We start from the raw sequence: 27789 nt of genomic DNA on the forward strand, positions 1-27789 counted from the left end.
ATCAGAGGTTATAGCTGCTAACCCTTACAATCAAATTCTGCCAAGGATCTGTTTTCTGGCCTCCATGGTTTTAAAAAATAGAACTGATTGCTACACTGAGGAACTAGGCATTTTCACATAAAAAATCTTGGGTTTCTAGCTTCTTTTGAAAAATCAGGCTGCCTGGCAGGAACTGAGAGATAACTGCCCCCTTGACTGGGCAGGGCGAGAGGGATCTATTTTCCACTTTGCCTCAGTCCTCACCCATCCCTATTGCCTTCCCAGACCTGTGACCAATGGTTGTTTGTATTTTATCATGGATTGATATTTTTTCTGATACTAGGGTTAAATGTAGAGGGAAATATTTTACTTTGTTCCTACTCTACAGAGTGTATAGTCTAGTGGGCAGGATGGATGAGTAAATCAGTAATGATGATACCGAGTGTTCAATGCCCAGAGGGGGTCTGGGACCATAGAGAGAGGTCACATCCTGGGATGCATCTTAGGGAGTTAGGGGCTTGCACTGCGCCTGGGTAGGGGTGAGGGGAGCTTAGCAGAGGAGGGGCAGGGGACATTTCAAGGCATGGGCAAAGGCCTGGTGTCTTGACCCGGAGCAGACTGTGTGTGTGTGACATTGCATTATCAAGAGGTTTGAACTTGACTCCGAAACTTACGGGATCCCCTCAAGGCTCTTGTGCACAACCTAACATATCTGGATATGGCAGATTTCTAGTTAGAAAAGCTCCCTCTGGCATGGCCGAGAGGTTCAAGCCTGAACTAGGTTTTTTCCTATCTCCGATTTCATTATATTTTCTAATATTGCTGATATTAGGAATGCTACTATTCTTTCTAAGCTCTAATTGCCTTTTAGATTTTTTTCCTTTGGGTCTCCTACAAGTACAGAATTCTGCAAGCAAACTAAAAGAATTCTGTCTCTTCCTTTCACAATGATTTTTCTTATGTCTCTAACATAATACAGTGGGATTGGGAGGGCAATTCTTTTGTGGACGGGAGAGATTTTCCCAGACCTGGGCACTGGCTGGGACCCTGGGAACAATTTGAGTTTTTGATCCCAGAGAGCAAAAGCCAGCAGTGTATCTATGCCTTCATGTTTCGTCTCTGTCCAAATAGGATTGAGTTCTGCCTCCCAGAACACACATTGAGCACCAGCTGTATACGAAGCCCTGCCAAAGTGCTTTACACATATCATTTCACAACCATCTGAGATGTGGGGATTGGAAACCCCTTTTATCAGATCAGGAAATTGAACCCCCTGGGGATGTGGTGAAGGGACTCGCCCAGGGTGACCCAGAAATATGTGGGGACACTGGAGTTTCATGTCTTCTGTGACAGCTGACTGTCAGCCTGCCTTCTAGCACACCTCCTGCCAAAGCGTTCCCGCTTTATCTGACCCAGGTCAACCTGATTCTGCACAGAAACCCGAATTAGCCCCCAAATTTGACCGGGGTTCACTCATCTATTCACTCATTGATTCATTCAATTAAAACTCACCGAGTCCATTTTAATACAATATTTCAAATCCATTATAACACATCTGTAAGACAGACATGGAACTGAAGCTCACTTCTCTGTTCACAGCCTCAGTTTCCTTATGTGTAACACGGAGGTCTCGCTGGCCCCCTCCTCACAGGGCTGTTGCGAGGCTTAACTTAAATGTTGCTATTTGTTTTATAATTTTATTTATACATTATTTATTTATTTATTTTAAAGGTAGGGACAGGGTCTTGCTCTTACTCAGGCTGGTCTCGAACTCCTGGCCTTAAGTGATCCTTACACTTCAGCCTCCCAGAGGGTTATAGAAGAATGGAGCAGGGACACCTCCCTTAGGTCTCGTTGGTTGGTTGTGACAACAGAAAAGAAGCCAAACTCTGTAAAATAATTTTAAAGAGATTTATCCTGAGCCAAATTTGAGGACCATGACCCAGAGCCACTCCCAAGAAGCCTTGAGCAAGTGGACTTGCTGTGGCTGAGTTAGAGTTTGGGTTTATACATTTCAGCGAGACAGGGATTACAGGTGAAGCCATAAATCAATACATGGGAGGCATACATTGGTTTGACCTGAAAAGGGTTTAAAGATTCTTTGACTTGTAATTGATTAAAGACATGAAGCTTTGTGTAAAGGCTTGGAACTTTTTTTTTTTTTTTCTTTTTTTCAGACAGAGTCTCATTGTGTTGCCCAGGCTAGAGTGAGTGCCATGGCGTCAGCCTAGTTCAGAGCAACCTCAAACTCCTGGGCTCAAGCAATCCTCCTGCCTCAGCCTCCCGAGTAGCTGGGACTACAGGCATGTGCCACCATGCCTGGCTAATTTTTTTTCTATATATTTTTAGTTAGCCAATTAATTTCTTCCTATTTTAGTAGGGGGGTGGGTGTCTCACTCTTGCTCAGTGCTGGTTTCAAACTCCTGACCTTGAGCGATCTGCCCTCCTTGGCCTCCCAGAGAGCTAGGATTACAAGCGTGAGCCACCAGCTGGCTTGGAATGTTTTAAGAATCCCTGTTAATCAGAGACACGCCCCCAGACACAGATTTGTTGTGTCAATTGAGGACCTGCAGGTGTGTCTTGTATACCCTTGGGCCTGTTAATGGGTTACAAAGGATGTCCCCAAGAAGGGAGGGGCATGATGAGGCACATCTGAGCCCCCACGTCGTGGCAGGCAGTTTGGTTTCAGGATATCCCTTTGCCAGGAGGAGGTCCATTCAGTTGACTGGCTGGGGGGAGCCTTAAGATTTTATTTTATATCACCCTTGACAGGGTCCCCTGGTTCTCACCCACCCACCAGCTTCCGGCTACACGCCACACCGCCCGTGCGCCTGCGCACCTGCAGCTCCCGCGAGCCCGGTAGGTGGCGCTGTCCGCACAGCAACTACCACCACAGAACAGCTTTGGGATTCCAACCCAGGTTCTGCATTTTTGTAGCTGTGTGATCCGGGACAAGCCACTTCACCTCCCTTAGCCTTAGTTTTCATTTCTGCAAAATGAGGGCAGGAACACCTAACTCTACCTTGCAGGATGACATAAAATAATGTGTATAAAATGCCTGACACAGAGGAGGTATTCAATAACTGGCTTTTTTTTTTTTTTTTTTGAGACAGAGTCTCACTCTGTTGCCCAGGCTAGAGTGAGTGCCGTGGCGTCAGCCTAGCTCACAGCAACCTCAAACTCCTGGGCTCAAGCATCCTTCTGCCTCAGCCTCCTGAGTAGCTGGGACTACAGGCATGTGCCACCATGCCTGGCTAATTTTTTCTATATATATTACTTGGCCAATTAATTTCTTTCTATTTATAGTAGAGACGCGGTCTCGCTCTTGCTCAGGCTGGTTTTGAACTCCTGACCTCGAGCAATCCACCCGCCTCGGCCTCCCAGAGCGTAGGATTACAGGCGTGAGCCACCGCGCCCGGCCAATAACCAGCTTTTGTTAATACTTTTATTTATTGTGATGCTACAGCCTGCCAAGGACTCCTGAAAGGACAGCCAGGCTCAATGCAGCTAGTTAAACCATAGCATGTTCACTGATTTCCTTGTTCTTAAAGAATACAGCGGGGCCCGTGACAACACATTGACAACGCCTGAGAAAGCACCCTTCAATCTGGCCACTATCCCCACTCTGCCCCGATCTGCTGTGTGACTCTGGGCAAGTCCCTTCTCCCCTCTGGCTCTCAGTTTGCTCATCTTCAGCACTGTAGCCAGTCCCTGGTCTTGCATGCATAATTCCAGAAAAAATCAACACTTTGCCTGTGAGATCCAATGAGACCCCACATGCAAAGCACTTGGGGGGCAGCTTGCTGAAGAGCAGCTGTGGCGACCATTAACCTTTAGGCAGCCCCGGTCAGGCCCAGAGACGACTTTCTGGAAGGCAAAGCCATTCAACCGTTAGCTCAGCACCTACTGTATGCGAGACCCTGAGCTAGCCTCAGGATCCTGCAAAAAGAAGACAGATAACGCCCCACTTCCCAGGAGGCACCAGGTCCAGTGGAGGAGACACACAATAAATGCGGAGGGTGAAAGGTGCAGGGCAAGGTAACAAACAGGGTGGCAGACGGAAGTGATTATGGAGCCCTGACTTAGATTGGAGAGGGCGTGGGCAGGGAGCAGCTCTCTGAGAAGGTGACATTTGGGCTGAGATCTGAAGGGAGAGAAAGAGAGGCTGTGCAAAGGCCCTGAGGCAGGAGAGAAAGCAGCATGCTCTGAGGACAGAGAGAGGCCAAGGTGGGGCCAGACCCTGGAGGGCTGACTCTGTGGGCTGGAATCTGGAGGTGCCGAGGCCAGCATGAGTTTGGTTTTGGGTTCTAAGAACAGGGGAAGTCTTAAACTCCTGTGAGTAGAGGGTGACAAAGCCAATTTGCAGTTTATGAGCTTTATAAGCTGTAAGCCAGGATCTCAAGGGGTCCCTTTTGTGGACTCAGAAAAGAGGCTGTCCCTTCCACTGTCCTGACCCCACCTCTGCCTCTTCCTGGCTAGGAAAAGTGGGCATGAGCCTTCATCGCACAAAGTGAAGTGTACTCTGCATATAGGCTGTGGCGGCCCCTCCCCTCCCTAGATCAAAAAGAAAAGGCTCACGAGACCAGACCCGCCAAGGACAACCGCCAGGCCCGGCTGAGAGGAACCACACCCAGATGTCCACCCGGATAGGAACATTTCTGCTCCTGGATTCCCCAAATACCGCCAGCCCCTCCTATTTCTCAACGACCACCAAAGGTCGCCCCAGCTCTTCCTGCCAAAAGTCCCTAGCCCGCCCGAACGGTATAAAAGGCCTCAGATCCAAACAGTATAAAAGGCGACTTCTGGGGCCCCTCTCTCTTGGGGCCCCAGAACCTCGTCCGGGAGCGTTAAATAAAGCCACGTGGTTTGGCTCCACTCTTTCTCTCTCTGTCTTTTCTTTTGGCCACCACCACTGAAAAACCTTACATTCTGCTTTGCAAGGGACAGGGGGCGGGAACGGGGGAGGGTTGTCCCAGGCCTCTGTGGAAGTCACAGGCCTCTCTCCAGAAAATACTCATTACCTGTCTCACAATGTCACGCACCAATCCAGGACCTCCATGGACCCCCAGTTGCCCACCCTAGGACCCCACCTGGGAAGCCCTGAATTACTCAGGCCCTGCTGGGACCAAGGCCTAGATGGCCACCTCCCTCCTCCCTGCACCGTAGCCTTCAGATGGAGGGATGGAGGCCCTTTTTTTTTTTTTTTTTTTTTTTTGAGATACAGTCTCATTCTGTCACCAAGGCAAGAGTGCAGTGGTGTCATCACAGCTCACTGTAACCTCCAACTCTTGGGCTCAAGCAGTCTTCCTGCCTCAGCCTCTCAAGTGCTGGGACTATAGGCAGGTGCCAACACACCTGGCTAATTTTTCTATTTTTTGTAGAGATGGGGGTCTTGCTGTGTTGCCCAGGCTGGTCTCAAACTCCTGACCTCAAGTGACCCTCCTGCCTCCTCCTCCCAGAGTGCTAGCATTACAGACGTAAGCCGCCCTGCCCAACTGGAGGCCATCTTTGAAGCGCCCCGTGGCCAGCTGTGGCTCGGCCACACCCAGGGGCCACCATGCCAGCTGCCCAGAGGAATGGATGGCAGCCAGTGGCTGAGCAGCTGAGAGTGGCTGTGCCCATGGCAACGGTCACCTGAGGAGAAGGGCTTCCTCCCCACCTGGCCTCAGGTTTCCGCCCCAGGGAGAATTCCAGAAGAGGCTCATTGAAGGTCCCTGGCAGGGTGGGGCCTCCAACATCTGGGATCAGGGCCAGCTATTCTCAGGGCCCAAGTGGACAGACTCGCTAAGTGTCTCCAGCCTCTTTGTATCTCGGTACATTCGGGGAGCTGTGATTTCATGGAGAACCCAGGCAGGCTCCCAGAGAAAGACCATCAGACCCCACCTCCTCCTGGCTGTGTGACCCTGGACAGGTTCCTTCCCTCTCTGGGCATGCTTGGAGGAACTGATGAAGGCAAAGCCCTGCACAAAGTCTGGCACACAGCAAGGCTTTGTGCTGTCCTTGGCACCTCTAGGTTTCGTCCCCCAGTGTCATCCCCCCTTGCCCTCCACGCTCTGGTCACCTTGGCCTCTCTCTGTCCTTAGAGCAGGCTGCTTTCTCTCCTGCCTCAGGGCCTTTGCACTGGCCGTCACCAGCCTCTCTCTCTCATAAGCGCACACACGATAGGCCTGCTGCTTCCCCGTCCTTTCTCCCCCAGTTATTTCTTCTGTTTTTCCTTCTCTTCATCATGACTTGCGCCCGCCCATGGCACTCACTAGGGAAAGAGCACCAAGGGCCATCTCACCCCTCCTCCAGTCCCCCTGTCCTCCATCTTTCCAGGCGGGAAGGGACTCCTCCCGCAGTGGTGAGGGGCCCCAGGCACCCAGGGCAGAGGCGGGTGGTTGCATAGTGGCTGGAAGGTGCTGTTGGGATTCCAATGATCCTGGGTTCGAATCCTTCCTGCACCGCCAGCAGGTGCCTCCTCGGGCAAAAGGCCTTCGCTGTGTCGGGCCTCAGCTTGTCCATCTGCAAAAAGGGCAGGCAAGATGAGAGCGGAGGGAGGAGGGGATGAGACGCTGGTGCAGGGGCTGAGAGGCAGGGGCTGCAGGCACCCCGCGTGCTGGCTTTGGCTGCAAAACCCAGAGGCTCGCTCCAGGCTCCCAGGGGACCCGGACATCAACTCCTGGTCTCGGCCAAGCTCTGGAGCTCTGAGGCCACCAGCCAGGCTTGGGGGGTGCCCATAAAGAGGAGGAGGGGAGAGATAGAAAGGGATGGGGGCAGGGAGAAGAAAGAAGTTTCTACCTGGGCATGAACAGGCGAGCTGTGCTTGCTGTCCTCTGGACTCAGTAGTTCTCATTCATAAAATGGACACAATGAAATGGGGGGGGCGCTAATGCCAACTTCTCAGGATTACTGGGAGGGAAGATGTTACATAACATGAGGCAGAGCGTTGGAGTTTAATCTTCTTGACCCAGCGAGGTAGGAGAGGTTAGCACCACCATTTGACAGATGAGAGGAGCAAGGCTCAGAGAGGCCAGTTCACCTGCCTGGGGTCACACAGCTTAGAAGTATGGTAGAGCCACACACATCTGGATCCTTTTGAGCCAAGAGACCATGTTCTTCTTCTTCTTTTTAAAAAAAATCTTTTATAACAGCTTTATTGAGATACATACCATGCAACTAACTCTCCCATTGATAGTGTACTATTCATTAGTTTTGACTAGTTGCAGATAGGAGCAAGCATCGCTGCAATTAATTTTAGAACATTTGGTTACCCTAAAAAGAAACCCCACTGCCTTCAGCTGTCCTCCCTGGGCCCCCAAATCCTCCCTCCATCCGCCACTAACCACTAATCAACTTTCTGTCTGCGTAGATTTGCCTTTTCTGGACATTTTGTGTAAATGGAATCAGGGAATATGTGGCCTGTTACGTCTAGCTTCTTTCATCGGGCACAATGTTTCCAAGGTTCATGCATGTCATAGCATGTATTAGTATGTCATTCCTTTTTATTGTCAAATAACATTCCGTTGTATAGATATACTCTGTTTTGTTTCTCCATTCGGCTTTTGAGTCGTCCCCATTTAATGCTGCTATGAACGTTCAGGTACAAGATTTTTTTGTGTGTTTTTTTTTTTTTTTTTTTTTTCTGAGACAGAGTCTCACTCTGTTGCCTGGGCTAGAGTTCCGTGGCATCAGCCTAGCTCACAGCAACCTCAAACTCCTGGGCTCAAGCGATCCTTCTTTTTTTTTTTTTTTTATTTTTTTTACAAAATACCCTCAGATTCTATCAAGCGATCCTTCTGCCTCAGCCTCCTGAGTAGCTGGGACTACAGGCATGCGCCACCATGCCCGGCTAATTTTTTTCTATATATTTTCAGTTGGCCAATTAATTTCTTTCTATTTTCAGTAGAGACGGGGTCTTGCTCTTGCTCAGGCTGGTTTTGAACTCCTGACCTTGAGTGATCCTCCCACCTCAGCCTCCCAGAGTACCAGGATTACAGGCATGAGCCGCTGTGCCTGGCGTGGTATAAGTTTTTATAAGGACATGTTTCATTTTTCTTGGCTATATTCCTAGGGGTGGCATTTCTGGTCACACTTATTCTTATCTTTTTGAGATCACGTTCTTTTTTTTTTTTTTTTTTTTTTTTGAGACAGAGTCTCGCTTTGTTGTCCAGGCTAGAGTGAGTGCCGTGGCGTCAGCCTAGCTCACAGCAACCTCAGACTCCTGGGCTTGAGTGATCCTTCTGCCTCAGCCTCCCAAGTAGCTGGGACTACAGGCATGCGCCACCATGCCCGGCTAATTTTTTTTTCTATATATATCAGTTGGCCAATTAATTTCTTTCTATTTATAGTAGAGACGGGGTCTCGCTCTTGCTCAGGCTGGTTTTGAACTCCTGACCTTGAGCAATCCGCCCGCCTCGGCCTCCCAAGAGCTAGGATTACAGGCGTGAGCCACAGCGCCCGGCCTGAGATCACGTTCTTACTGGCCATGTTGCACTGTAGAATCTGCCAGGCTTGGTTCAAACCCTACTGGCTGTGAGATCTCAGACAAGTGGCACCTGGGTGTCCTTTTCTATAACATGGTATGAGAATCCCTCCCTTCCAGCCTATCAGGAAATGAAACGGGTTGGTGGCAGCCTCAGGGCTATGCCAACCGCAGAGCAAGGTGCATATGTCTTTTTTTTTAATAACTGGGTGCCCCAGGTAGAAAGTCCCTGAGATCCTGGCCCAGATGGCTCTTCCAGTCTCTCCCTGGCACCTAGCACTGGGGCTGGCATACAGTAGGCACTTAATAAGTGCAGCCCCTTGGCTGCTGCCCAGGGACCTCCCTTGGGGGAGGCGGCACAAGCCCACCTGGTGCCATCCGGAGCTGCACGTGGAATGCAGGGCTGGGCCCCACCTGCATCCTCCACGTGACTCTCAGCTAGTGCTAAAGGCCTTGAAATTTTTTCCATCCCTTAAAAAGAAAGTTCTTCCTGTCTGTCGGGGTTTCTTGTCCTTCTAGGGCAGAGGCTGGGGAGTTTTCCGCAAAATAATAGCAGTCACATCCTGGTAGTGGCCCTTGTTCATATTCAGTAAAACCAGCTCGTCTCTGCTCTGTGCCCAGAACTCGGCACCCCACTTTCTCTCCCTACTCACCCCTTGCATGTGAGGCAGATCTCTAGTGCTTTCCATCAACCGGTATTTTTTCCCCAATTTTTTTTTTTTTTTTTTACTGGGGAAAAATACACATGAAATTGGCCATGGTGACCATTTTTAAGTGCCCAGTTCAGGGGTATTAGGTACATTCACATTGTCATGTGACTGTCACCACTGTGCATCTCCAGAACTTTGCATCTTGCAAAACTGAAACTCTATGCCCAATAAACAAAAACTTTCCATTCTTCCTTCCCCCCAGCTCTGTCACCAGTATTTTTAAAGCACCAACCCAGTGCCCAGTGCCGATCCTGTGACTGTCAACAAGACACACAGGGTCCCCTGCTTCATGGAAACTGATACCCATTTTTCGGATGAGGAAACTGAGGCTGCTGCAGGGGGAGGCTCTTGCTCACTTCTCCCACCTAATCGGTGGCAGGGCGGGGTTTGAACCCAGGCGTCTGGGGCAGAGGCCAAGCTCCAGCCGCCTAACCTGAGTCAGTTGCCTGCATGGGGGGCTCAGTTGCCCAGTCTGAGAAATGGGTGTCCGAAAGGGGCTGGGTTAGGGACATGATGCTGAGGGCTCATGCCACCCTCTCCCCAGGCTCGGAGAAGAGCAAGTCACCATCCCCGTCCCTTCTCCAATCCCGAACTTCCCTGTAGCTGGAATCATCCTGGTGGTGTTCTTTTCATAGGAGGGGCCTTTCTGAAGGAATGGGCCCCAGACTAGCTCCGCCCGCCGCCCCGCCTCCCCCCAGCCTGGCCCGGCCCAGCGCCAGCCCAGGAAGGCCCCCCAGCAGATAGCTGGCTGTCAGGGAGGCCCCAGGGGCCTGTGTTTACATTCCTCACCCCTGCGGTGGCTGCCTGTCTGCTCTGCTTTTATTGATTGATTGATTGATTGATTGAGACAGAGTTTCACTTTATTGCCAGGCTAGAGTGAGTGCCGTGGCGTCAGCCTAGCTCACAGCAACCTCAATCTCCTGGGCTCAAGCAATCCTGCTGCCTCAGCCTCCCAAGTAGCTAGGACTACAGGCATGCACCACCATGCTCGGCTAATTTTTTCTCTATATATTAGTTGGTCAATTAATTTCTTTCTCTTTATAGTGGAGACGGGGGTCTCGCTCTTGCTCAGGCTGGTCTCGAACTTCTGAGCTCAAAGCATCCGCCCGCCTCGGCCTCCCAGAGAGCTAGGATTACAGGCGTGAGCCACCAAGCCGGGCCTGTCTGCTCTGCTTGACACCCTGGGACACTCGGACTTCCCCACTCCCACCCCTGACCGTGGAAGGAGCAGTTTTTCAGCGGCCACACTCCGCGACAAGTCTCAGTTTCCCATCTGCAAAATGGGCCCAGCAATCCCAACCTCACAGTCTGCTTGAGAGAAAGGTCTACTGCTGCGGTCCCCAACCCCCCGGGCTGAGGACTGACGGCCTGTGAGGGACCCTGCTGCAGAGCTCTACCCCTCCCCACCCTTTCCAAGATAAAATTGTTTTCCCTGAAACTTAGGGAGGGGAGGGACGCACAGCAGGAGGTGAGCCGCAGGGACTGAAGCTTCCTCAGTGTTTGCAGCTGCTCCCCTCCCCCAACCCGTGGAAAAATTTGTCTTCCATGTAACTCGTCCCTGGTGCCAAAAAGGTTGGGGACTGCAGGTTTACGGGACCATCCCACCCTCCCCCGCCCCCACCCCATGCGCAGAGAGTTAATGATTAAGGTTGGTTTCATCGCAGAGGTTTCACGCAGGTGGTTTGAACACAGCACTCCTGGTCAGGAGTTTTGTTTGTTTGTTTTTGTTTTTTCTCTCTCACAATTCTAAAATTTCACTTTCCAGCTGCTGAACCTCAGGGGAGATGTAATTTGCGAGTCCAGGACGAAGGACCCAACCCCACCGTCTTGCCAACAGGAGGGAGCTCAGTTTAGGGAAAGCCGTAATGATGAAAATGGCTGAAATGTTCCCTAGGCTCTTGGCCGTGACAGTGAGATGGGGACTTTCCTACAGCCGCTCTATGGCAGGGACACTGAGGCACAGAGGCGAAGGGACCTGCCTGGGGCCGCCCGGCTGGTGAGCCACACAGCCAGGTTTGGGCCCGCTAGGCTTTCCAACCTGCGCTGGCGGGAGTGAGCTGCCCGTCGTGGGAGGTATGCAAGCGAACTCAGAGCTGGGTAGAGGACTTGGATACGCGTTGGGGCTCGCCTTCGCCATCCAGTAGGAAATCGCCTACTCCGTGCCAGGCTCGGTTGTAAGCGCTGGGTAAAGATGACGAAGAAAAGCTCACGTTGATTTTCTCCTGAATTATCACTATCTGTAACTCAGGTGCCTGCGCCGTTGGGCCGAGCGCGGGGACCGACGGCGAATCCGTCTCTGAGCGAACTGTCTGCTGAACGAATGAATGAATGAGCGAATGCGAGAGACACCAGCCAGGATGCCCATGCAGCGTGGCCCGAAATCACTGCCGGTTGCGCCCAGAGCCCGCTCTAACAAGCGCCTGCCGCTTTCTCTACCCGCGGACCGTGCCGCCCATTTTCCAGGTGGGGAAACTGAGGCACGCCCCCTCTCCCCGCCTCCCGCGCAGGGCGGCCGGCGCGGGGGCGGGCCGGAGGCGGGGGAGCTGGCCGCCCTTCCACCCGGCGCGGGCGGGCGGGTCCGGGGCCGCGGGGGGCGGGGCGCGGCCCGGGGGCGGCGCGGCGGCTGGAACCCGACCCGGGGAGGAGGAGGCGCGGCGGCGGGCAGGCGCCGGCGGGCCGCCCGCGAGTCAGGAAGCGCCGCGCTCCCGGCCGCCGGGCCAGCCGTCCCGGAGGTGAGTGGGGCCGGGGTCCCCGGGGCGCGGCTCAGCCGAGGTCCCCTGGCGTCCCCGGAGCCGTCTCGGGGCCCGCCCGGCTCCGGAGGTTCCGAGGCTCCGAAGTCCCGGGCAGGGGCGCGGGCGGCGGGGCGGGAGTCGCGAGGTCCGCGGGCGCGTGGCGGGCACGGCTCTCCGGGCCTCGGTTTGGTCGTCTGCGAAATGGGCCGGCGTGGGTCCTGGGGGGGGCAGGCCCGGAGGAGGGCGGTCTCGGGCTCCTTGAGACCCCAAGCCTAGGGACCAAAGACCAGCAGGCCTTAAGCCCACCGTGGGGGGCATCCCATGTTGGGGGGCTCGCAAGAAAGGTGGGGGACACCTGAGGTTTGCTCTTGACCTCTGAGCAAGTTGGACGGATTGGGAGTCTAGAGCTTCCAAAGGCCACGCTTGGCTACCGAGTCCCAGAGAGACAGAGATGCCTTTTCCTCTGAGCTGGGGAAACTCTTTAACCTCTAGTTCCGCCCTGAACTCCTGGGAGGTCTCTGGGGACAGGGACCTCCCACGCTCCCACTTGCCTGGAAACACCAAGCACAGACAGTTCTTTGAGCTACCTATTCCCCCAATCCCGCCAGCCCCAGCTGTTCCCTCTGACTGGTCTTTCCGTTTTGCAGGTGGGGAAACTGAGGCTTGGATTGGGGATGTCGCCAAATGATATTTAAACCCAAGGGCTGTCCGGCTCCAAAGCCCTCCCCACCACACCAGGTGGCCTGTCCCCGGGCCCAGGCCAGCTCTGCACACAGGGCCTGGAGCCCATGGGGTGCCTGGGAAGTGACAGGGAGGGGGTGGGCCTGGTGGCTGTTGTGACTTAGCTTCCCAAAGAAGGACCTCTGTCGGGGGAGGGGCTGTGAACCCTTGAAGTTCCAAGCAGGCTCGGGTGCTGAGCACTAGAGGACTTTAGCTCTGCCACACTGGCCTGGGGCAAGGGCAGGGGGGTGACTCGGGGACTGCCTCTTGAGGACAGGGAGGAGGATCTCTCCAGCAAACCGGGTAGAAGGGTCAGGCCCGGGTCCCCTTCGAGGTTAAGAGCAGCCCTGTGTGGGGCTCTGGGTGTGCCCTGCCATCCCCTGGCATGTGACCTTGGGCCAGTCCCTTAGCTGTCTGAGCCGTGTCCCCTATCTGTAATATGGGGTAGCATGAGGGCAGCCCTACTGGGCTGTCCTGAGGACCCACGACCTTCGGGGAGCCTGGCCAGGCCGTGTCAGCTGTGATGGTTGCAAGTGGCTGTCGTTGCCCCAAACATCTTCTAACTGAACAGGGTGAGCGAAGGCGACTGGCCATTTCCCCAGCATTTCTCTAGTTCATGCAGTTTGAAGATCGCTGGGAAAGGCTGGGACCTGCCTCGGTTGGTGACCGGCAGGGAGAAGGGGCTCCCAAGCTTGAGTGGCAGGTGGCGGTCATAGCGCAGTCTGCTTTACTTTGTAAAACCAAGGTGGGTTGCTCTGAAGTGGAGGTCACCAGGGAATGGTCGCCGGAGAGGGGCGAGCGTGAGTCCCCCCTCGATGGCCGGTTACCGAGCTCCGGCGGACACGCCCGGGGTCCCTGGGGCGGAATCCGGACGCCTTGTATCTGGGGAAGGGGCTGCGGCGGCCACTCCGTCTCATCTGGAGGCCAAAGCCACTTTCCCTCCAGCAACCCCCTCCCCCACCAAAGCTCACCCGGGCCAGCTCTGGGCTCATCACCGGAGCCTTGAGATGCCGTGACCCTCCGCAGAGCTGGAGCCTGAGGGTCGTGAACGGGGCTGGTCCAAACATCAGAGGGACAGAGAACTGCCCCTCCCTGGGACCTGGATTGTCTCTTGCGCAGCTGAGGGGTGCGCCTGGAGGGGTGACCAGCCCCCCTCCCCCCGCCCCGCTTGTGGGCACCTGGCACGGGGTGCGCATGTGTGGTGGACGCTGGGCGCACCTGTGCGGTTGGGTGCAGGGGCGGGAGGAGGCCGTAGAAGGGGTGCAGATCCAGGAAGGATGGAGACTTGATCAAGCCGGTGTTGGAGCCACGCCTGGAAGAATAAATGCACAAGTCGCGAAAAGGGCATTCGGGTAAAGGGGATGGCTCCGGCGAAGAAGGGACTTTTCTGTGCGACCAGGCGAGCAAGCCTGGGCTTCGCAGAGCAGCGGAGAACTCGCGCTGTCTCGGGCGTGCGGCGCGAACAGGAAGGGCAAGGAGTCAGAGAGGCAGGGGCCAAGTGGGCCCCAGAAACCCTAAAAGTCCAGGCTGGGAGGGATGTGGCTGTTCGTGTGATCTAGAAAGGTCCTTCTGGCTGCAGAGTGGGAAGATCGGAGAGGACCAGACGGGGAGGCTGGTCCCAAGGCTGGGGAAGTCATCCGGGCCCCAGGGTGGGGACTGCAAGGACATGTAGACTTGGCCTTACCAAGCCTGGCACATAGGAGGTGCTCAGTCAGTATCTCTTGCACGGCTGACTGAGCAAATACTTTTGAGACGGCCCGTGTGTCCTTTGAGCTCCTCTGTCTGTTCCTACAGGGATGGGGTCCCCGGGAAGTGGACATCTGTGCCCCTCATAGGTCACTGCCCCTGCTGTCTGCCTCAGTTTCCCCCTAATCAACTCTGGGAAAGGCACTCCAGTCCCTTGTCCAGATTATAGGGACCCAGGTAGCAGCTCCTTTTCTTTGTCACCGTGAGGATCTGGAGTGCCGAGGAAACATTTCTTTCATGCCAGCGGCCCTCTGGAACGCTCCGCATCACCAATTTGGAGCGGAATTCACCTGTTAAAGATTAATCCAGATCTCCTGAGATGCTTGCGGTCCTGGGCGCAGCTGCAGGCTCTGAACCCTCGGTGCAAGGTTCTGTGCGGCTCCAGCCAAGCCTGCGCTGCGTTGCCAGTTATTGTGGGGGGGCAAGCATTTATCAGGGACTTGCTGTGGGCATTTGGATACAACACGATTACTGTACCCACTTCTTGGAAGGCGGAACTGAGGTCTGGAGGGTGAAGTCGCTTGCCTAGGGTCTCTCAGCTGGGAAAGGGCAGAGCTGGGGGCTGAATTCCATTTGTCCTCGTCCAAAATTCATGCCCTTAACTTTCAGGGGGGGGCCTGTCCCCAGTTGTCTGGACCCTCCCTGGGGTGCCCAGAGGCACAGGGGAGAGACTATGCAGTATAGAGATAAGAACCTGAATTGCTCAGACAGGCCTGGGCTTAAACCCCAGGCCCCCTGCTTCCTTTCTGGGGGAGCTTAGAGAAGCCATTTGGCCTTTCTGAGCCTCAGTTTCCTAATCTGTCAAAGGGGCTCCCAGTTCCCACTTTGCAAGGATGATGCCAGGCACAAAGGGGTCTCTGAAGCCCAGGTTTGCTCATCCAGTGTCGTCCCCCTCGCACTCCAACCTGTGCCAGGGCATGTTTTCCTCCGGGCCGTCCTCTGAGAGCCCCTCCGTGCCAGGTGGGTGGGCGGGAGGCGGTGAGCACAGAGCTAGGCTTGCATTTGCACACAGGGTGCTGCCTTTTCAGCTGCAAAATATTTATGGGCATTGACTGAGTGCCAAGAGCCGTCAACATTTCCTACTTTCCTGATCTGATGCTTAGAAACTGGGGCCAGGGCCCAACTGCCGAGCTGCCGATCCCAGCTTCCGATAAGTTCCCGTACTCCTTTGGCCTCAATTTGCTCCTCCGTGCAATGGGGATAATGGTGGCGCCTGCCCTGCTGAGTGGTTGTGAACAGTCTTGGGCACACCATTGATTGCTTAGTTTAAAACCCAAACTGTCAGCGGACAGTCACTTAGGAGGTGTCCCAGCCTCACTCCCGCTGGAGGGGGGCAGGGGTGGGAGGAATGCTGAGCCCCATTTTACAGATGAGGAAACTGAGACCCAGACACAGAGAGGGAATCAATCCACTTACCAACTGGCTCACGGTGGAGCTGGACCTGGAAGCCAGATCTGAGTGGCTCTGGTCCCCGGAAAGCTCAGTGGTCAGCTTAGTGACAGGAAAGTGACTCTGGACTCACCCGTCTTGGAGTCTGACCCACCTCAGTGCACTTCCCAGCTCTGCCACCGCTGCTCTGTGACCCCAGGAAGTGGCTTAACCTCTCTGATCCTGGGGCTGCTACCTGGAGGTTAGAGCCCTGCCAGCTTGGGGGTGGGGGGATTTGGGTCACTCTGGTTGCCTCTCCTGCCCTGGCCTGAACTCCCCCTGCCGCGGGTGCCCTTGGGTCCCGTGAGCGGTCCCCGGGACAGGGGGATTGGGGAAGGGAGATGACCCTCACTTTCACCGTGACCCCGACTTCCTTCTGCCCCCGAGCCTCCTCCTGACTGCTGGCTTCCCCTTTCTGCCCCGGCGGGTGACCCCAGCTCCCCGAGCACGTGTCCTCCTCGGGAAGGGGGGGATCACGCCAGGCGAGATCACGCCAGGCCCCTGCAGGTCTCTGGATGAGGTCAGGGCGTCGGAAAGGCCACGGGGGAGGTGAGGGCTCAGGGCACAGACAGCCGGCCGCTGAGCAGACGGGAATATTCTTAGTTTTCTTTGGGTAGTGAGTAAGAGCCGCCCGCCCGCCCTGCCTGCCCCGGCACAAAGGGCGCCTCAGTCTCACCGGCCGGTCGCCTGTTTTTCCCTGAGGGTGGAGTGGCCTGGGTCCCACCCGCTGGACTGGGAGAAATGACCGGCTTCTCAGACGGCGTGTGTGTGTGTGTGTGTGTGTGTGTGTGTGTGTGTGTGTGTGTGTGTGTGTGGAGGGTGGGCCCAGCGGGCTCTAGGGCGACCCCAGCAGGTGACAGGGGGACAGTGGCCATGGAACTGGCTGACCTCAGGCAGGGACCCATCAGCCTGACCCACTCCTGCCTCCCCTTGGCACAGAGGGAAGCTCAGAAATACCTGTGGGCGGTGGGAGGGAGGGAAGGAAGGAGGGAAGGAAGGAGGGCTTGGACAGACAGACCAGCGAGGCAGAGACGTCAGGAGAAGCCACCTGCTCAGACACAGGCTCCGGCTCTGCCACCTAGCGGGCTTGGGCGAGTCCTGGCCTGTCCTGGTCTTGCCGAGCCTCAGTTTCCTCATCTGCAAAATGGGCTCAGGATAGGTGTCACCCCCACGGGCGTGGGTGTTGTGTCTCATAGGTCAGAGAGCCCTGTGCATAGTTGGTGCTCAGTAAACTATCTGTTAAAGGACAGGAGGTAGGGAGTTAGTTAGCTGGGCAGAGGTTCAGCTTTGGGGACCTGTCTGCCTTGGGGACAATGACGAAGCTTGTCTTTGACGCCTTTCATCTGCATCCGTTCACTCAGCAAATATATTTTGAGCAGCTACGTATGTGCCAGGCCCGGTTCTAGGCATCAGGGACTCGGCAGTGACCAGAAGAGAGGCCCTGCCCTCCTAGGGCTTTCGTCCGGGTGACGTCGTCCCACACACAGTGCTTTGAGGCTCTGGCGGATGTCCACAATGACCAAGCAACCCAGCGGCGGGTACTGGGATTCGCTCCATTTTAGAGGGGAGGAAGAGGAGGCTCAGAGAGGTCAGGTAATACACCTGGGGTCACACAGTAAGTGGCAAAGCCTCAAGATTCAAACTCCAAGCCTGTCTGCCTGCAGCCTCCCAGCTCGTCCCCACAGTGCCACCGTGCCCTGCTGAGTCCCGAGGGGCATTTAGAAGGGCGGCCCCAGGAGAGGGCTTTGTAGACACAAAGGGATGAACTCAAATGGATTTCAAAGCAGACGGTTGGAATGCTAGCCACATTCCCTTCCTGTTGGGTTGTGACCTCAGCTGGGCCTCTTGGTCTCTCTGAGCCTCAGTTTGCTCATCTGTGAAATGGGGCCAACCCGTAGAGCCTGCTTCAAATGGGAGATGAATGTGAAAGTGCTCAGCATGGGGCAGGTGTTGGATCCTTCCTTTCTCCCAGGACTCAGTTTATTCATCTGGGAGTGGGGATAATACTGCCTAACTTCTAGCATTATTATTTGGATCAAAAAGAGGTAGAAGGTTCTGTGTCACGTGTACCAGTGAGGAGAGGTCCCTGCTGACGGTTTCAGGCAGGAGCTTTAGCCGAGATTCCAGGCGGTTCCCCGGGAGACGGCGGCCTTCCGTTGGCACCGGCTGCCGGGGAGGCGAGCTGGGGCAGAGACAGCGTCTCAGACTGGCTTTCTGCTGCCTCGGGCTCCCGTCCCCGCCTCCCGCCCAATCCGTTCATCGTGGGTGGCTGCCCCTCCGGTCCGTTTGGCAGACTCGGGACTTTGGCTCCTAGGAATAGGGCGGAGGAATGTATACATGGATGGGTGGGTGTCCTGCCCCCTCCGGGCCTCAGTCTCCCCGCTGGAAAATGGAGCAGACCCTGCCCTGCCAGCCTTCCAGAGACGACGAGAGGTGGAAGTGAGGCGGGGAGAAAACCTTTTCCGAAGGCGAGGTCCCTGCAGAGTCCTGAGCCCTGTGGCTTTGGAGCCAGGAAGTCTGGGTTCTAGCACCCGCTCTGCCCTGACCTCTCTGGGCCTCATCTTGCCCTGCTCGCCGGAGGCAATGTTAGCGGGAGTGACAGAGCAGCTGCTGTTCATTGAGCACTTACTGTGTGCCGGGCACTGTGCTGGACTCTCCAAGCATCGCATTTATTCCTCACAACACCCCTTCGGGGTAGGGGCTGTTATTGCATTTTTTAATTTAAGCATAAGGCTGGGCGTGGTGGCTCATACCTGTAATCCTAGCACTTTTGGAGGCCGAGGCAGGAGGATCACTTAAGGCCAGGAGTTTGAGACCAGCCTTTGGCAACATAGTGAGTCTCTGTCTCTACAAAAAATTTAAAAAGTTTGAGCCGGGCGTGGTGGCTCACACCTGTAATCCTAGCACTTTGGGAGGCCGAGGCTGGTGGATTGCTCAAGGTCAGGAGTTCGAAACCAGCCTGAGCGAGACCCCGTCTCCACCAAAAATAGAAATAAATTAATTGACCAACTAAAAATATATATACAAAAAAAAAATTAGCCGGGCATGGTGGCACATGCCTGTAGTCCCAGCTACTCGGGAGGCTGAGGCAGTAGGATCGCTGAGCCCCGGAGATTGAGGTTGCTGTGAGCCAGGCTGACGCCACGGCACTCACTCTAGCCTGGGAAACAAAGTGAGACTCTGTCTCAAAAAAAAAAAAAAAAAAAAAAGAGAGAGAAAAAAAATTTAAAAAGTTATCTGGGCGTGGTGGCACGTGCCTATAGTCCCAGCTACTTTGGAGGCTCAGGGAAGAGGATCGCTTGGGCCTGGGAGTGTGAGGCTGCAGTGAGCTGTGATCACACTATTCTTCTATTCCAGCCTGGACAACAGAGCAAGATCCTATCTCTAAAAAATACAAAATAATAATAATAAAGCATGAATATATAGTACCCTAAATACTTAAGGAGCAGAACAGGTGAACCCCCCAGGTGGTAGTAATTGTTACCCCCATTTCACAGATGAGGAAACCAAGGCCCAGAGAGGAGAAGTGACTTGCTCAAGCCCCTACAGCCAGTGAGTGGCAGATGGGGAGCAGAACATAGATCGAGTGATGTCCCCAAACTACAAAAATCTGCTCCGGGCCTCTCTGGAGCTGTGACTGTCCCCTAGGAGAAGGGCTGGGCCAGGGAGAAGGCGGCCCTACGGTTTTGAGGCCCTCCTGTCTCTCGGGCTGGAGCTGGGTCGCACTGTGCTCCCGGTGGGGCAGAGTTTTGCGAGGGTGGCCTCTGGGGGCCCTGTTCTCGTGGGAGGGAGGGGAGGCGAGGGCCGAGGCCCTGGAGTCTCGTGGGCCAGTGTCTTCACATCCCTGTTGCTCCTGCCAGGTCCCAGACCCTGTGCCGAACCCTGTGCGTGTGTTTAATCCTCCTGACGTCCCCATGTTGCAACCAGGAAACCGAGGCTCAGGGAGGGAGGCAACTCGTCCAGTGTCACCAAGCCTGGCAGGGTTGTTGACATGGAATTCAACATGCCACACAACTCAGCTTTTTGGAGCGCACAGTTCAGTGGTTTCCTAGTGTATTCAGAGTTGCACAGACATCGCCACCGTCTAATTCATATTCGTCACCCTAAAAGGGAACCTTATACCCATTAGAGTCACCACCCTCCTCCTCCAAGCCCCTGGTAACAGCTAATCTGCTTTCTGTCTCTGTGGATTTGCCTGTTCTGGGCATTTCGTATAGACGGAGTCCCACGATATGTGGCCTTCTGCGTCTGTGTGGTGCGTGCTCGCAGCCGTTAAGCCAGGCCGCCTCCCGGTGGCTCCCACGCCAGGGCCGGGGACCCTTGGCAATGAATCTGTCCCCGTGGACGCTCAGAGCGGAGCTTGTGTGCCCGTGGGCAGCCCTCCAGCCAAGGGCTTGCAGAGTGACTGAATGACTGCGGTGGCCACGCTGGGGCCCGTTCAGACACCCCGCCCTGCCCTGCCTCGGTGATGTGAGCATGAGGGTCACCGTTGGGATGGGGCGGGGGACCCGGCAGGACACTGGGGCTCTGTCTGCCCCGGACAGGCAGCCACTGTGTGCGCGGCAAACAGGAAGCGGGTTGGGCCGAGGCCTGCTAGGTAAATACGGGCTGGCCAGGGAAGGTGCTGGGCATGGCGTGACCGCCCCTGCCGGGGGCCTGGGAGCCGTGGGCAGCCTGGCAGGCAGCAGGGCTTGCCACGCCGAGGCGCGGAGCTCCCAGCCAGCTGCTCCCAGCGGCTGCTCCGCGGTGGCTGCCAGGGTCCACCTCCCGGGCCGTGGCAGTCACATGCCTGCCGTCCCTGGGCCTTGGTTGTTTCGTTCATCCGTGCCCCGACGACACTAATAATACGCCGATGATGATGATGATGATGCCAGCAGCGGCTGTCCCTCACTGAGTGCACACTCCTCGCCCTGTGCTGGGCTCCGTGTTTTGCATGCTTTATCTCATGTAACCCTCATGACAGTCCCCTGGGGTAGGTGCTACAATCGTTGCCATTTTACAGGCGAGGAAACTGAGGCACAGGAAGGCCAGGTGGGGACTTACGCAGGGTCACGCAGCTGGTCCATCTCCAACGAGTCCCGGCTCTTCCCCTCCCCCACACCAGTGTTCCTCCAGCCCCTCCTCCCGCATTCCCTCCCAGGGTTCCCTCAGAGGCACAGGTCCCCGGCACACGCAGGCTCTAATCCGGCTTCCCCCTCTCTGGGACAGGGCAACCCCAGATGGGTGACTTTGCTTCTCTGAGCCTCGGTTTCCTCTCCTGGAAAGTGGGGGTTGGATGCTCGGGGTACTTTCTCTCCAGCACCGGCAAGCCTCAGGGTCCTGGTCCTCCCAGTCCCGACCCCACCCACTGGGCCCTGCCAAGAGTGACCTGGAACGGCTGGCACTCGCCATTGTGCTTATTCAGGGGTGCAGCAGGAAGTGGGGGCCCACGGGTCGGCCCTGGAGCCCTGGCACGGGGGAGGGCGCACACTGGGTCCGTCTGGGAGCCCCGCACCCTCCCCGGGGGCTGCCTCCTCCACGTCGTCACCCCCCACCCGCCCAGCACCCCACTTTCCCTCCTTCCCGCCTTTCCTCTTCCTCCGTGCACCCCGCGCTTTCCCGTCACACCTTCGTCCTCGCAGCCCCCTCTGTCCCCTCTCTGGTTCCAGGTCACCCCCCTCCTCGCAGCCCCTCCCTGTCCTCCGGGATTCTTGACGCTCCCCCCACCCTGCCCCGGCTGCACCCGGAACTTGAGGTCCCTGGTCTTGTAGTCTAAGAAAACAAACATCCACTGATGTCGCCTTCTGGCTCTGCACGATGCTAACTGCTGGGGACAAGAGGGACACCAAGGAGTCCCTACCTGGTGGGACTAAAACTCTATAGGGAAGAAAGCAGACGAAGAAGGAAAAAGAGTCGGTGGCCAAGTGTAGCCATGGTTGTCACAGAGGAAGGCCCGCGCTGCTCAGCCAGGCGGCTGGTTGAGCCTGGGGGCGGGGGTGGGGGTGGCTCTCAGGGACGTGGGATGAGACCTGGGGGGAGGGGACAGCCAGTGAAGGACGGGCACTCGGGGCAGAGGGAACAGCCTTCGGCCTCCTAGACTGCGCGTTCTCTCCCGCCGTGCCCTGCAAACAGGCGGCGCTCATCTGATGCCTGTTGGAGTGAATTCATCTCAGAACAGAGGGAGCCGGAGAGATCGGCTCCCTGAAATCCTTCCCCCTGGGCTGGAGCAGCCCTGCACGCCCGAACTTGTCCCCAGGTTTAAGCCGCTTTGCTGGGTCACGTAATCAGGAGGACGGGATTTGATGGAGGTGCCAGGGTTTCCATGAGGTCAGGCGGAGCCTCGGGCGACCTCGAGCAGGGGCCCTTCTCCCGCCCCTCACGAGCGGGGCAGGGGCTGGAGTCCGAGACCCTGCCCTGCGCCAGACACTCGCCTCAGCTGATCCGCTGGCGACAACCCCGTTAAGTGCTCGGGCGCAGGCAACTTGCTCGGCTCACCCAGCTAACGAGCAGTGGCCCGGGACCAGCCCCTGGCGTGTCTGATGTCAAGTTCATACTGTTTCTAGCCCTGCTGGCTCTGGGGCCGTGACAGTAGAATGCAGGACCTTTGGCTGTGTCCCCAGAAGCCTGGGGACTGTGTCCAGGGCAGAGGGGACAGCTTGGTGGCCCTGGCTCAGCCCTGTCTGCGTCTCTTGACCCTGCTGAGGACCCCCACGCCCCTCACTCGGCCACTCCTGAGCCCTTCTGGTCTACATGGGTCTTAACACCGCCGAGCATGACCTTGTCTATACCGTGTCCCCACCGGCAGGCCAGCCAGGTTTTACCCGTTCTGTTGCCATGTGCCCGAGGTACCCAGCACGGGGCCTGGCACACAGTAGGCGCTCAGTAGGCATGCTTTGAGTGAGCGCAGCCGGGAAGCTGTTCTTGTGTGGGGACGGTCACCCTCATGCGTGGATGTCCTTGGTGGCACCTCAAGGACGTCCTTGGTGACCCCTAAGGTCACCTGGTGCCAGCGGGAGCTGCCCGCCACAGGGCCACTTGAGGCACGGAGTGGGGACCCACAGCAGGCTCGGTGCGTGCACGGAGAAGGGCAGGAGGACACGCACACGCAGGCACACTGGGGACAGACGCTTGGGGACTCAGCTAGGCCCGCTCCCCACCTGCGCCCCGCCTTCCCTCTGGAGCCTGGGCGGGTTTGGAATGTGTAATCACAGCCTCCGGGCAAATTAGAACAGGGAGTGAGCTCTCTCCCCGACCACAGGGAACTGGGCAGTGTTTTCAGAAGGGATTGCCACAGCGCTGGCTGTGCGTGCGTGTGTATGCGTGTGCGTGCGTGTGCATGTGTGTGTGTGTGCGTGTGTACGTACATGCAAACTGCTGTGCGCACACTCTTGGGTGGTGTGACGTGGAAGGAGCCCGGGCTTAGGAGTCCAGAGACTTTCTCCGAGGCCTTTTGCTCCCTGGGTGGCCTCTCGGAGCCTCAGTTTGCTCAGCTGCGAAACGGGAGCAGTAGGCTCGCTTTGCTCACTATGTTCCTGGGGATTAAATAGGGGCCGGGCCGGGAGGGGCCTGGCGGGTTTTAGCGTGGCTGTAAGATGCCAGGCTGCGGTCCTACTGTGTGTGTGCGTGTGGCGGGGCTAGGGGAGTGGGAGGACGGCGAAGTCGGGACCCAGTCGTTGCAGTGGTGGTGGTTAAACGCGGCAAGAACCAGCATTTATCAAGCGTGTATCGGGCACCCAGGGGACACGCGACCTGCCTTGTCTCACAGAGGCCCCACAAGGGCGGGGCTGTTTCTGCAGCCCCACTTCACGGGTCAAGAAACTGAGGCTCTGAGAGATCAGAGTGGGTCGACAGCGATGATTCCTACCTCCAGTGTGGCTGCACGGGCCTGGCGCGGGACGTGGCCCCACAACACGCGAGCCAGCAGCCCGCGTGGCCCCGGCTCTGCAGCTGACTGCCCGAATTTGAACCCTGCCCCTGTCACTAACTTGTGACCTCAGGCAAGTCACTTGCCTTCTCTGAGCCTCAGTTTCCTCATCTGTAAAATGGGAATGATAGCAGTGCCCAGCTCCAGGGCGGGGTTTCTCGACTCCAGCCCGACTGCCCTTTCGGGCTGGATCATTCTTGGCGGTGCGGGGCTGTCCCGTGCCTCGAAGGATGTTTGGTGGCACCAAATCGACCTTGCCGGCCTTGACCGACTAGTGCCGGCAGCTCCCTCTCTTCCCCATGTAGCTGCGACAACCAAACATGTTATCAGATGTCAGCTGTCCCTGAGGGGCAGAATCAGCCCTCTTGAGAACCCCAGACTAGGGTCCCCGTGAGGACGGGACGGGCAGGAGTGTGCAAAGCACTGAGCCCCGAGCGGGCGCAGTACTCGCTGCACGGTCATGGTGATTGTGGCGACTTATTTCATAATTATTATTCTAGCCTCATTAGAATGCTGACCACGCTCACCACGTGACTTGCTCAAGGCTACACAGCAGCCGCCGAGATTGCAAGTGGCTAAGAGGGGATTCGAACCCAGGGCTGGCCGACTCTAGACCCTGCCATTCTGAGGCCCCCAAAGCTGGGATGGCATCCAGGTTGGGGTTCCTTAGGGGAGGAGGTGCAGGCGTGGTGAGAGGGACCGCAGGGACCTCCCAGCTTCCTTCTCTGGCCTTGGGGTGAGGTGGGGGGTGTTCTGTTGGCCCCGAGGTGTGCCATGGTGGTGTCCCCGGTGTCAGGGTCCCCAGTGAGGCACACAGGGCTGTGGCTGGGAGAGCCCGGCCTGCTCCCTCTGTGCCTGGCCCTGCAGCCTCAGGACGCCCCGTTCCTGCAGAGCAGAGCCCAGACTCACGGGGCAGCCACTAGGGGCTAGAGGATCCAGGTCCCCCTCTCCTACCTGGCGTGTGGACAGGACCCGATGTCCCCAGAAGTCCTACTAGGTGCTTGCACTGAGTGGTTGCCTCCCATACCTGAAGCCCCTAGGAGGAGGCGGGGTCACCCCAGATTTTTTTTTAGACAGAATCTTGCTCTGTTGCCCAGGCTTGAGTGCCGTGGCATCAGCCTAGCTCACAGCAACCTCAAACTCCTGGGCTCAAGCGATCCTCCTGCCTCAGCCTCCCGGGTAGCTGGGACTACAGGCATGTGCCACCATGCCCAGCTAATTTTTTCTATTTTAGTAGAGACGGGGTCCCGCTCTTGCTCAGGCTGGTCTTGAACTCCTGACCTTGAACGATCCTCCCGCCTCGGCCTCCCAGAGTGCTAGGATTACAGGCGTGAGCCACCACGCCCGGCCAAGTCACCCCAGTTTTATAGGTGGCAAAACCAAGGCCCAGAGAGAAGTGATTTGCACAAACTCACAGCTGCCAATGCCCAGGGCCAAGAGAGGAGCCGGGTCTGATTTCCGAAGCCGTGCTCCTAGCCCTTCCTTCCTCCCTGGGTTGCGATAACTGACAGTCCCCAGCCTAATCCAGGGCCGGCTCCAATGTGTCTGGTCTCCTGTACCGCTCCCTGCAACCTGGGGAAGAAGCTGCTGCCATTGCACCCATTTCACAGAGGAGTAAACGGAGGCTCGGGTTGCTCAAGTGAATTGGCCAAGGTCACTGACGTGTAAATAGCAGAGCTGGGATTAGAACCCAGGACTCAAGGCCTCCAAAGTCCAGGCTCTCCCTCCCCCCTGGTGTCCAGAGGGCAGCCAGCCCCTGGCAGGAGCTCTGACCGTCTGTGTGTCCTGTGGCACCCGCCAAGGGAGGCCTCTGGCCGTGTCCCCGCCTCTCTGGTCCAAGCCTTCCCGCCTGGCGGCCACAGAGCAAACAAGGTGGGAAGCGGAATATTTGTGCTTCTACGTATGTGTCCGGCGGGAGGGAGACACACAAGAGAGGGCTTTTCAGACGGCCCAGCCTCCTGGGAGCGCTGGCCGGAGTTCCAGGAACCTGGGCCCCACCCGGCCGGCAGTGTGCCCCGCCCCGCCCGTGCCCTCGGTCCCGGCTAGGCCTGGTGCCCGGGAGCCCGAGAGCCCGAGAGTCCTGCTTCAAGTCCAGCTCTGCTCCCTGCAAGCTGTGTGACCGCCCCTCTCGGAGCCCAGTCTCCTCGCCTGAGCAGTGGGAACCAGTGACACTGTTGTCATCAGCTTGTCTGTTCGAGTGACACCCATCGAGGTGCCGGGCACCCAGAGGTGGAGGAGAAGATGGGTTTGCTACCTCCTGGTGTCCCGGCGCTCACAGCCTGGGAATGCCCCCTGCCCGGAACAACTGGGGTAAAACCTCCCCGGCTAGCAGCGTGGAGCCCGGCAGTGATTGTAGGAAGGTCAGGGAGGGCTTCCCGGAGGAAGGGACAATTGAGCTGGCCCAAAGATGGGTGAACCAGGCAAAGAAGGGAGGGAAGGGGCCGGCACTTTGCACTGGGGAGCAGAGTTCGTGCACTGCGGGAAGTCCGCTAAAGTCCTGCAGCCTCAGTTTCCTGTTCTGTAAAATGGGGGACATACCGATGGTGTTAGATGAGGAAATTGAAGACTGGGGGCCCACACGGTAGGGCCATGCGTGTTTCTGAGCCCCTCCTGTGCCCAGAGCACGCGGAGAATGGTTCTGCTTGGCAGGTCCTGCCGTGCGCCAGGTGCGCGCGGCCCACGGCAGTGCGTGTTCTCTGCTCGCTTTCCCCACGAGGCGTAGGCATCCCCATTTTACAGATGGGGGGACTGAGGCTGTGAAATGTCACCTTGGCCAACATCATGCAGTGTGGAGCTAAGTGTGGAGCCTGGATTTGAACCCTGCTCTGTGGGGCTCCGAAGCTGGCTTGGTGGGTCAGGCCCTGGGCTCCAGGTTCGGGGTCCCAGTGTGACTGTGAGGCCCGTCCTTTTCCCGCTAATGCCCAGGGCAGCTGGACCCGAGGCCAGCTTGTGTTTCCACGTTCCTGAAAGAGGCCCCTGTTGCGGCTCCCGCCCAGGGCTGGCGGCCAACCACATCTGGGAGTGGCCACCCTGCACCCCTGTCATTACAACGGTGGCTTTGAAGCAGCTGGCAGCAGTGCTGCTTGTCCACGTGGGAGGGGGCTTCCTGGAGTCCCCGGCTCTGCCCGACTCCCTCTCGCTCCCTGCAGGCTGCGCAGCGCAGACGGGCATGGCGGAGCCCAGCGAGGGCCCCCACGCGGGGCCGGGGGAGGCGGCTGAGCCCCCTGGGGACGAGAGCAGCACCCCCGGCGGGGAGGCCTTCCCCCTCTCCTCCCTGGCCAATCTGTTTGAGGGGGAGGACGGCTCTCCTTCGCCACCGGCCGATGCCGGTCGCCCCGCTGGCCCAGGTGATGGGCGACCAAACCTGCGCATGAAGTTCCAGGGCGCCTTCCGCAAGGGGGTGCCCAACCCCATCGACCTGCTGGAGTCCACCCTGTATGAGTCCTCGGTGGTGCCCGGGCCCAAGAAAGCACCCATGGACTCGCTCTTTGACTACGGCACCTATCGTCACCACCCCAGTGACAACAAGCGGTGGAGGAGGAAGGTCATAGAGTGAGTATTGCCGGCTGCCTGGCCAGTGGGCTCCCCTCTGTGCTGGATTCATCCATCCATCATCCATCCATCTACCCATCCATCATCCATGCATCCATCATCCACCCACCCATCCACCCACCCATCCATCCATCCATCCATCCATCCATCCATCCATCCATCCATCATCCACCCATCCATCTACCCATCCATGCATCCATCATCCACCCACCCATCCATCCATCATCCACCCACCCATCCATCCATCATCCATCCATCTACCCATCCATCATCCATGCATCCATCATCCACCCACCCATCCACCCACCCATCCATCCATCATCCATCCATCTACCCATCCATCATCCATGCATCCATCATCCACCCACCCATCCACCCACCCATCCATCCATCCATCCGTCCATCCATCCATCCATCCATCCATCATCCACCCATCCATCTACCCATCCATGCATCCATCATCCACCCACCCATCCATCCATCATCCATCCATCCATCCACCCATCCATCCATCATCCACCCATCTATCTACCCATCCATCATCCATCCATCATC

General features: G+C 56.9%; 1 protein-coding gene across 1 annotated transcript in view; it reads left to right on the plus strand.

The window, feature by feature from the left end:
• Nucleotides 1–11807: 11807 nt before the first annotated feature.
• The window catches only part of TRPV4 (transient receptor potential cation channel subfamily V member 4), a 38259-nt gene continuing 22277 nt past the window's right edge, over nt 11808–27789 (plus strand). The window contains exons 1-2 of the mRNA XM_020282981.2: nt 11808–11885; nt 26832–27234. Coding sequence (XP_020138570.2) covers nt 26852–27234 — 383 coding nt within the window. The 5' untranslated portion in view covers nt 11808–11885; nt 26832–26851. The remainder of the gene's footprint in view (nt 11886–26831; nt 27235–27789) is intronic.

This window comes from Microcebus murinus, chromosome 22 (genome assembly GCF_040939455.1).
Source record: "Microcebus murinus isolate Inina chromosome 22, M.murinus_Inina_mat1.0, whole genome shotgun sequence".
NCBI classification, from domain to species: domain Eukaryota; kingdom Metazoa; phylum Chordata; class Mammalia; order Primates; family Cheirogaleidae; genus Microcebus; species Microcebus murinus.